Source organism: Megalops cyprinoides, chromosome 9, assembly GCF_013368585.1.
Source record: "Megalops cyprinoides isolate fMegCyp1 chromosome 9, fMegCyp1.pri, whole genome shotgun sequence".
NCBI classification, from domain to species: domain Eukaryota; kingdom Metazoa; phylum Chordata; class Actinopteri; order Elopiformes; family Megalopidae; genus Megalops; species Megalops cyprinoides.
This window is the reverse complement of record NC_050591.1, coordinates 5045474-5056432: the sequence shown is the minus strand read 5'-3', so window position 1 is coordinate 5056432 and position 10959 is coordinate 5045474. Positions and strand designations below refer to the sequence as shown.

At 45.2% G+C, this 10959-nt stretch overlaps 1 protein-coding gene across 6 annotated transcripts in view; it reads right to left on the bottom strand.

Moving 5' to 3' along the window:
* Window positions 1-1455: 1455 nt before the first annotated feature.
* msi2b (musashi RNA-binding protein 2b) overlaps window positions 1456-10959 on the bottom strand; it is a 204444-nt gene continuing 194940 nt past the window's right edge. For 5 of the 6 annotated variants that reach the window (XM_036536439.1, XM_036536442.1, XM_036536441.1 and 2 more), the window contains 3 exons: window positions 7290-7444; window positions 4433-4509; window positions 1456-1699 (listed from right to left, as the gene is read on the bottom strand). In XM_036536439.1, the coding sequence (XP_036392332.1) occupies window positions 4468-4509; window positions 7290-7444 (197 nt within the window). In that variant the 3' untranslated portion in view covers window positions 1456-1699; window positions 4433-4467. The remainder of the gene's footprint in view (window positions 1700-4432; window positions 4510-7289; window positions 7445-10959) is intronic. The other variant, XM_036536440.1, reaches the window with a different exon arrangement.

Here is a 10959-nt window from a genome sequence, read left to right as displayed (position 1 = left end):
TTTTAAGGTGGCAGCTCACAGGACTGAGGTAATGGCATAAAAATCTTTAGCTTTTTAAAAGAAATCAAAAATAAAAACAAAAAAAAAAAGAAAAAGCAGAACTTCACATATTGCCCCTGACACTCTGAAATCAGAAAGGAACAAACCTACAGAAAAGAGTGTGTTGTTCCCCCTGGAGTGTATGAGTCCTGTGCTCCTATTATGCAGAGCCATGGGGAAGGACTGGGCAGGATTCCCAATGCTGCATTTCAATACCCATAAAAAGAGGAAGTGTGCTTTGGACTTGGTCTGATTTGGCAGTGAGCGGTAACTCTCTCACTGCAGGTGAGCGAATGACCTGTTCTCCAGTTTGAAAGACAATGCGGAGAAACTTTCCTTTTAGTTTTTACTTCCTTTCTTATCTGAATCTGTGCACGTATCAACTCACATTCTAATCAGTATGCTGGTATGACACTATTACTGATGATAATCCTACGGTATTTACACAGCAAGCTAACAGTGTTCATGCAGCCTTCAGAGCTGACGGTGTTCCTGCAACTTTCGGAGCTAACAGTGTTCATGTAACTTTCAGATCTAACAGGGCTCCTATAGCTTTTAGAGCTAATGGTGTTCCTGTAATTTTTGGAGCTAATGGTGTTCCTGTAGATTTCACAGCTAATGGTGTTCCTGTAACTTTCAGAGCTAATGATGTTCCTGTAGATTTCAGAGCTTATGGTGTTCCAGTAGTTTCCTGCCCTTCATGGTGAAAAAAGTCACAACTGTTGTGCTACAAATGGGTCTCGTTTATTGTTCGAGAGTTAGAGAGCCTTTTTCAGTCTTTTTACAGTTCTGCTGTGCAGTGCAGGCTCGTTTGACATACCATCACAAAAATATGGTATCTCTTTCTGAATCAGTTATATGTGGTGACTGGAACAATATTTACATTTTTCTTTTTTTATCTGAATTCACAAGTTATTCAAAAGGAAACAAAAACTTTTTTCTTGACAAACAAACAAAACATAAAAAAGGACTGTGAAAATACTGTAGTCCTATTCTTATTGCCCAAAATTATGTAGTTGTGGTTAAATATACATCACGAGAACCAAAAACAAAGTTACTAAGATTTATTAGTTATTTTCTCGTTTTGTTTTTCTTAAATAAAAACCTCTTTTTTCAAGCCTCACCAGTTCGTATCAGTTTCGCAACAAGACACCTGAAGATGTACGTGTTTAAGGACTGGTACCAAAGGTAAAACAATAAACATAACCATAGCAAACATATTAAGCTCCAAAAAGGAGAACTAAAACTTTAAATTTATACTATCAGAGAAAATCAAAATACACAAATGATCAAAACCATGAAACTGAATAAAATCTAAATCTCTACAGCTGACTCAAGAACTAAACAGGAACGAAGAAAATAAGATCAAGAAAAAAAAACACTAATAATATTTAAACATTACACAAAGTTACCGGGTTCTGGGAAAGATGGAGGGGAGTTTGAAAACCATCTTTAGATTATAGTACAGCAGATTTTGTTTGTTTTGTTTTCTTTTTTTTTTCTGAGATGATTTTAATTTCCTTTGTTCTTTGTCGGGTGCCACCTCCTGCTACCTTCCCTTCAGTGATGCTGTAGTGCTTGAACTCTGCTTGATGACATCACCTGTATAAGGAACCAATCAGAAACTTCGACCTGTCTTCCCTGGGCCTCCGGACATACTCTGCAGAGCCAAGCATAACAGACGTCAGGAGCTGATTAAAGGGGAGGTTCCTTTCCTCTATGATATGCAACATGGCTACTGTATCTGAGTTACCCCTACAAACACCATTTCCCTTTAAAATGTAACTGCTCAGCGGCAGTGCTGTACTTCTAAGTAAATTCTTTCAAAATGATGTTTATCTACAGAAGAAAATCTGGAAAGAGTTCTGTGCCAATGAACTGCAAACGGAGCTTAAGGGACTGAAATGAGCCTTGACCAGAGTGGTCCTGGAGGAGGCAGCCTGCTGGGCATATCTCTGCCAGCAAACTTCCCTACGCAAAGAGTATTATCAACACACAAACAATGCCTATACAAACACAACACAAAGCATAATCATATCAATGGGGCCCTTGTGTCTTTATCACTGTAAAGGCAGACAAGTGAGGTTTACATGATAGCCCAGATACACAGCATGTGTGAGTTGCAGGTGAAGCACTAGCAGCCTCTATGGTGGTAGTCTGCAGTGGGAGCAGGCTGTGGAAGAAGCACAGCATGTAGACATGCAATGATAGGAGGGGTTCCTGCAGGTCTGACACAGAAATGCACATAAACTGTTGCTTTCTCTGTCCCTTTCAGCCGCAGAAGAGCTGCATTTGTTACATTTGATGAACAACCACCAGAGCGTTCAGAGGCTTTCCCAAGATGACACAACCCTTCAGTGGTCAACCAGCAAGCATTTTCAACAGCAGGTGAGGACAATCACAGGGAAGGACGCATTTAAATGTGACACAAAGGGAGGGTGCATTTAAACATGACGCAAGGCACCACGCTTAGTTTCCAAAGAATTCAAGATACACAGTGTCATTGTGGGAATCAGAATTGCTAAGCGGAAAAAAATATCAGGAAACACAACCAGCAGGAAATGGCGAGAAGTGGAGGAAGTGACACGGGCGGCTCGCAAGCCGCCACTGCATTTTCTGCCCTTTACGTGGCCAATGAGGCGAGAGGAAACCCATTCTGTCCCAGCACTGTCATTACACAGCCACAGATCAGGTCGTCATGGAGCTAAACGATTTGCAAACGGGGGCCATTATGGAGCAGACACCTTCTGGGGCGGGGGGGGTTAGGACAAGGAGAGACGCCACAGAGCAGAGCGACAACAGCACACATGACCACACACACACACATGCGCGTGCGCGCGCACGCACACACAACCATAATGCACATAATTCACCTGACAATACTCAAACACATTCACATACGCATGCGCACACACACACGACCATAATGCATATAATTCACTTGACAGTACTCACACATATACACACATACACACACACATACACACAAACACACACACACACAGAAATATTCATCCACACCCTTGAGACGCAGGGTTGGCAGAGCCTATTCACTGAGTGCCTGGACACCTGACAGACCACAGGTTAAGCTGGGAGCAGGACTCAGAAAGCTGAAAGATACGCAGCAAGACAAACAGACAGGAGAAGAGCTGGAAATCTCTACTTATCAAGACAGAAAAGCAACTTCATAAAAACAAACACAAGTACAGGAGTTCTCCATGTCTGGGGCTATAACAATTACTGTGATTAAGGCCTTAAAAGACAAATCAGGAGTACGTGGGGGCCTTGTGTGAGCAGTCTCCAGAGCTACCAGAGCTGCTCTGAGCTCTTACAAATCCTTACATATCACAGTTTCAACCTGGCATCATTCACACAAGACAATGTGAGCTCTTACATTTTCACTGAGTTCAAACCACAGTGTGTATATGCCATACTGAGAGCAGAGTGAAACCAGCTGCATTATCCTGAAGCTGACCACACTCAGCTTAGCCCCATTTCTGAGAGGAGGCGATTATGGAATTATGAATTTCCACATCCAGTAATTATTATTCTTCATGAAGAAGTTTACCACAAATCCGTCTCACACACAGGAGAACCAAAAAGGAGACCGACATGAGCACAGAGCAGTGATGGAGGAGGAAAGACTTAGACTCCCTCACACACAAGAGCACACAGACACACACACACACACACACACACACACACACACACGTGCATTATGCGATAAATTAACCATGCGGCCATCGCCTGCTGAAAAACCTTGCAGTCATCATTCCCAAGATGAGATCCAGATTGGAGCAGGCTCGGAAAAGCTCGGGAAACCCACTCACATTTTCATCTACCCACAGCGGCATGAAGGAGCTCATAAATACTGGGCAAAAGGCCATCGGAAACACAGGAGAAAGCAACAGTTCAATGCACACAGAACCCCACCAACTCCATACGATTACATGAATAATAACATTAATTTGCCTCCTATTAATACTGATTTACAGCATGCATGAAATGGAGGGAAGGAGAACTGAGGCGGGGGTGTCCAGAAATAGGGATATGTACCCATCATGCTTAGCACAGCACAGCAAAATCCTTTTAAATGGTTTCACAGGAAGTGGGAGGTGGGAGAATTTAACACCAATTTTATATTCATTATGTCGCTATTTTATGTCCTTTGTGTCATTCACACAAATTCTTTTGAGAAACCATGTAAAAAGATTTTGACATTTTTATCAGGATTGTGAGAGCAGTGTAAAGGATTAATAATTATAACCGTAATAATGAAAAGACAATAGGAAAAGAGAAGAAATGACTTCAGAGAAAACTACGATGGCATGACTGAGCAGTGGAGGGAGAAAGAAAGCATCGGCTCTTAGAGAATAGGAATGGCTCGTAATACCTCAAATGAGATGGCAACCAACCACCGGTTAGGTTTCAATGGTATCCATTTGTAAAAGCTGTCGCAATCAGCGGACCCTAAAAGTGTACAGTTAGTAACCGTGTCAGTGCGCAATTCAGGACAATGGGAAGGCAGAAAAACCCCTATCACAGATGAGTATCTTTTATTCATAGGCACGTGTGCTGTCGGCATGAATGAGAATTTCCATTTGATTTCCCCAATTCAGACTTTCCTTTTTCAGAGAGCAAAAAGTGAAATATAATCATTAGCCATGAGCCAGTGTTTTTTAGCTTGGTGAGCAAACTCAAGGGGGTGCCACGGTAAGAGTGCAGAGGGCTTCCGCTACGCCTCTCGCCACCTGATCACGGACGCCTGTTCGTCCTGGACCCTGTGGGTCCTAACGAACATTACCTCCCCCATTGGTGATGTCACACCTTTGTTTTGGTGCTTTCTTGAGCACCCGTCCCAAGTGGACACTAAGAACTGGGGCATTTTCTTGGTTTTCTTGCTCATGTTTTTTTAATGGAATTCTACATTCATGCTAACATTGACAACATGATTAATAAAATCGCAAGTCATGCAAAAGCACTTTAGCAAATATATTAGGATGAATATAATTTCCCCCCAAAAAGCAAACACACCTTTCCCCACCAACACACACACACACACTCAAACTCGTTTACATCTTGTGCTGTTGACTGGGAACATCCTATTGGACATGTTTTACAAACTTTTTGCCAACAGTGCCAGTTCTAAAGCCAGACTCTGCCAATTCTGTAGTCTGGTGGCTGCTGTACAGCACAGAACAGCAGGGGGTATGGAGGTAATGAATCGCCCCGGAGAGACGTTGCTGGGTTTTAATCCATTTTTAAAATCAAGCACCTGCCAGCCATTTCCAGAGTGATCCAATGTGACCGGAGACTGACACAGGACAATGTGGACAGAAGAAGGCTGGTGGCTGTGACAACCAGAGGGACGGAAGTCTGAGGGAAAAAGCTGCTGTGGACTGACGTGCAATGCTCTTTGTCTCTCTGCTTTAATCACAGAGGACGAGGACCAACGCAGTCGAGCAATTCCTCTCCTCATCACCCTCCTCTTAATTTGAACTCATTTTCCAGTGGGACAGGTGGAATTATAGACTAGAGGCATGTAATTCAAATCCTGCCGTTCTTGAGAGAAACAGCTGAATGACGTTATCATCAGATTCGGATTTCCATACAGAGATGCCGCCTGCCATTGTCCAGCTTCACAAAGGCACTCCAGCCAAGCTGCCCTCTCCTGACCTTAAGGGTTGAAAGGCTTCTTCTCAAAGCCGGGCTGAAGGTGACATTCTTCCTCCATGAAAGCTTTCCAAAACCCTGTGAAAGCCCCCGTCTGTTTAACCAACTCAGCTCTGTATCAAAACACCATTCAGCTTCAGTGTTTCAGAACACTTTTGAGGAAAAAAAAAATCTGGTCTGTACCAAATGAACAGAGTAATGTTGTGTGTGTGAGTGTGAGATCACAGAAAAAAGACAAAAAAAGGCTGTGCTCCATTTTTTTAAATTACAAATTGCCTTGATTTTTGGTTTTGGACCCAAGTTCAAAATAGCAGCAGAGATTAATTGCGGCTACAGGTTGCGATTCAGCTGTAGTTACTCATGAATTCTCCAGGGCCACAAGGCTCCTCAGCTTCTTTCACTCCTGCTAACCTGTATTGATATCCTCCACAAAGGTTAAAAACAAAACAAGCTGAAATAATGAATGCCAGCGGCTTTAAAAGGCCAGGCGGACGTATTCTCGCGGCAGACTTTCACCAAGGGTGTGATGGAGCTGGTAATGACTGAAGTGCCTGTTTCTTTTTCTGTCATTATGGTCTCATTGTCTTTGTACGCAGGCCCTTGAAAGGGCAGGCAGGGATGCCTTCTGCAAACAGGTATAACACAAGCTCATTGTGTACAGGAAACAGAATACTGTCTGGGGAAAAAAAGAGGAAAGAGCACAGCTAAGAGGCGGCGTTTTTGTGCTTGCGGCTGGCACTTGAACAAAAGCGGGATGGTGCATTGCATTGCCAGCGCAGACCCACGCGTGTCTGCGGCTCGTCATATTGGGGATGACAGAAAAATAAGGAATGTGGCATGAAAAGGAAAGTCATTTTTGGCAGCGCGTGCCATTGCAGAGAGGTTCATACGATGCTTTTCGTGGATCGCTGATGCACCTGTTTGGCACAGGGTTTGCAGTGGGTGTACTGTGAGCTACTGAGAGCTTCTGGGACGCACTGGAGTAGCGGGAGTTTCCTCAAAAACCGTCAAACAGGCAGCGATGGGACCTGCTCTGGAGGATCAGTGGAGGAGATCAGCGGAAGATCAGTGGTGGATCTGGCCTGGTTGGAGCTCTCGCTCTTAAAGAAAAATAACTTTCTAGTTTTCTCACTTTGAGAATATTAATGTACTACCTCTAAAACCTCTTGGCATCAGTTTTTCTCTATTAAACATATTTTCCTTATTTTAAGAAAATATGTCTTATGACAACATAAAAAACTGAAGAAATCAGTCCTGAGAAAGAAGTCCACTGAGCAAGCATTTAAATAAGCACACACAACATTCATACTTGTTCATTTGAAAATACTGTCATTTTCTGAAGTGTTTTTTGGACCAACACTGCACAGATCCTATGTCTCTTTGATATGGATCAAGACTGTCACCTGGATGGGCTCATGTAATCCACAGACCCCATACACTCCCTATACAGATCAATGAATCTGCACAGTGCTGATCCAAAAGCACAAGTGCATGGTCACAGCTGTAGATGCTGGGCTGACCGTGTGCTTGAACAGGGATGTGCGGCGGGATGGGAGGTTGTGTGGAGGTGCACTCACGGCGATGCTGTGGCTGAATCCGGACCCAGGCTGGGGGCTGGCTGCGCTGATATAGTTCCCCACCGCCGAGTCCTGGCTGGCGGTGCCATAGAGGTCCGCCACAGGGCCTGGGCTGTTGGCGCCGGGGAAGCCTCCGGGTCGTCCCGGGTTTGTGCCTGTCGGGGGAAACAGGGCACCAAAACTGGTGAGCAGTGCGGCTATTTGGCATGGGCACGCAGACACCCGGGCTGCGATTGAGCTGGGCATGCAGAGGCCAGAGCACGCGCTCACGCAACAAGAAGCCAAAAAACAAACAGTCAGATAAGGCAGGACTGGACATGCAGGCATCTATCAGGCTCAAATATCCCTCTCCAACCCCCTACAATTCAACCAAATCCATACCAGCATTTACCCCTTATCAAGAACACAGGAGCCTCATAGATACATACATATACTGTATATCAAATTCATATGACAGACCATTCTACACGCCACTTAAACACAGACTAAAAGAGCTTGTTTTCACCAAGACATATTTCTGGTTTCTCTCTTCATATGACTGAATGTTCATGCAGGATGAAGAGTTTGAGTCTGGGCGTCTACTAAACAGCATTCACATCCCATGCAAACTACAAAGGAGCTCTGACTGTGCGTTCAGTGCGGCTGCAGGCCAACCAGTCATCTTCACCGGGTCTTAACCAGAATGAGGTGTCAGCAGTGTCCCCCAAACCGCCCCTTGCTGTCCCCACATAACTCCCCCAGTCCCATGCTATGCCAATTGGTTCAAATGCTGTCAAATTGATTGGTAAAAATTCTACCTAACAGCGACAGTGGAAATGCATTATGGCTGGCAGGACCTCATTGTGAACACTGAGGCTTTCGTGAGCGCACAGTCGCAGGTTAGCATTAGCTACGGAGCAACGTTCCACTCTGAGGGGATTCACATCCAAACAGTGAGCTCTGCTCTAGGCCCGTCTGACGGGCACAAGTGCAGAACATGGGGGAACGGCTTGCATCATTCAGGTCGCTGATGTTATCAAGACCTCTTTGATTCCCCTGAAACCCGCCCACCCCCATGAGCTTGGTGCTCAAAGTCTGCACTCCCTCACGCATGCGTGGGACCTCCTGATTTCATCTCACAAACTGCACGGGGGACTCAAGCGCAGCACCCCAGTCTAATCAACACCTGCAGCTCGGAGCACCGCTTGCCTCCTTCCAGAGCGCCCAAAGGCATCAGCTGCTTCTCAGCAGCCTGGAAATTACCAGCAGCGCCCACAGAAACGCATGCCAAAGAAGCATCGTCTTGACGCATCTCCACATTCGGAGAACACATCAGCCCCTCCCTTAGGGGGAAAGAGGGGTGTGAGGAGAGCACCCATACTGCTGTGAACAACTCCCTCTCCGTCTGCTATGGTCCCACCATGCTGAACGGGGAGAATATCCCCCGAAAGTGGGTGTTGGGGGAGGCAAAAACCCATGAAAGGATAAGGCAGGGAGTTAAAGAAAGCCAGAGGGAAAAAGAGGGAAAGAGACAGGGAGAGATTAAAGAGAGCGATGCTCTGAGACGGTCTTAAATTGGCGTAATCGTTGCCGCCTGTTTGAGGCACGGCCACTGTCAGCCCCAGATGGTCGACCCCCCACCCCGCACGCTCTGAAAGGCAAAACACTGTACCATATCCCTTCTTCCCTGCTGACTGGCCCTCGCATTAATAAAGGAGTAAATTAATTAATCCCTTTTGCGTGGCAGGAAGCTTTTAGTTTACTCCTATATTCATTGAGAGGGACAACTACTAATGTGAAGGGCTTGAAGACCGCCGAGGCGTACTCACACACATAGTAAAGGCTCGGAACAGCTTTGCTGGGCAGTGATGTGTCAAGACTGGAAGCCAAACGGCTGCTCTGACAAAGCAGAAAACAAGCGCAGAGATGGGGCCCCTGGGCCCCCACACTGCTCATCGCTGTGTGAGCTAATCCCACAGTGGGATGGTAACAGGACAGAGCTTTGGGCAGCTGTATGTAATTCACACAACTCAACTCCAGACAGCCTCCTTTTAAGACAGGTAATGCGCTGTGGCAGCAAAGCTGTTCTGATGTAGAGCCCTTATTTTTCACAATTTGAGCTAAGGATCATGCCAAGTGTGGAACGTCTTTCTCTAACGTACAGGTGAGGAGAGGTAACAGACAGAGTGAACAGGGAACCAAACTTAATCTTACTACCTGCTTATTACCTGCTTATTACCTGCGTAGGTTTATGACTGCATGAAAATGTGTCACTTAAGCAATTATTAGTAATGTTCTTCCAATAAAATGAGTCCAATAGAAGTACAGACACACAGCACAGGACCTGAGCAGAGTGGGGTCAGGAAGGTAATGCACCTCAGGACCACAGTGAGGCGCTCTCTGCAGGCAGAGTCTTGTTCAACAAAGTGGGAGGACCTCCATGTTCACAAACACACACATACACACAAACACAAACCAGCAACTCTCCCCTCTGCGATCACTGTGGCCACATGAAAGTAAGCGAGGGCATTTCTCAGAAGACATTTCAGCAACTCTTGGATGCATAACAGGATTATAAAATAAGGAAATGCAAGTTAGCATCAGCACACACTTTACCCAATCAGAAAACACAACTTACTCTCAACAGCAAATGAGAGCAGATCTCTAAACACATGACAATAGGAAGGGCAAAAAGATTAAAGCCAATAGCTGGGGTATCTGGTTCTGATCTTTCTAGACTAGTTCACAGTGAACATGAAGCCTTTTGTATGCCTGCTTTGTTGTGTGCTTATCCAAATGGCTTAGTCCTGATAGAGCTGTGTATTATGCAATTACACCCCCTACCCCGTTTAAACAGCAAACCTGATTTCCCATAATTGGCAGTTTCTGCTGAATGGTCCAGGGCTCCATGTCAAAACTTATATCCTAATGACCCTCGGGCTACACCAGTGCCATCAGTAATTTTAATAGACAAATTTGGTACCCTCATCAGAGCTGAGAGCTGTCAGAGTAATGCAGCGACACAACGGGCCCTTTTTATGGGAAACTTCACCGAGGGGGGCTTTGGTTCACACGGCAACAAATCACAGGAGCGAGAGAAACAAAGGGGTGGGCTCCTCTTTTAACAGGTGCTCACGTTCCCTTCATCCATGTGAAATCAAAACACCTGCCGCTGGGACACCTTCCCTGAGGGGACTCTCTGATGAAGATGAGAGAATTTTAAAGCACTGGTATTGGGCCATGAACAGCAGACACACACACCGATTACACACAGGTCCCCCCGCAGAGGGAAGGGCTGCCTCTGACAGAACACAGCTGCACGGCCGGAAACAGCGAGTCAGTCCGCCTATGCAATCCAACCTACACAATATGCAGTCAAACAGCTGAATCTTCAGCCACAGTCCGTCACAGAGTGAAGACCCCCCTCTCCTCCAGCTCCAGCAATTGTGTTGTTTTTTTGTAATTTTGTAGTTTTCTACAAGTTCACTCTTATAATAATTGAGATATTGCATCTCATTTGCGTGTGATATCATGTGCATGTCCTTGTTTTGTAAAACATTTCATGCTGTTTTGTTAAATGCACTATTTGTTTGCATCTGCTAAATGATGAAATGTAAATGCAAATGTGATCCAAGAAATCTTCTCATATTTCCAGCCCCTGGTCAAAGAACAACAACCCTAGGCCTATTTT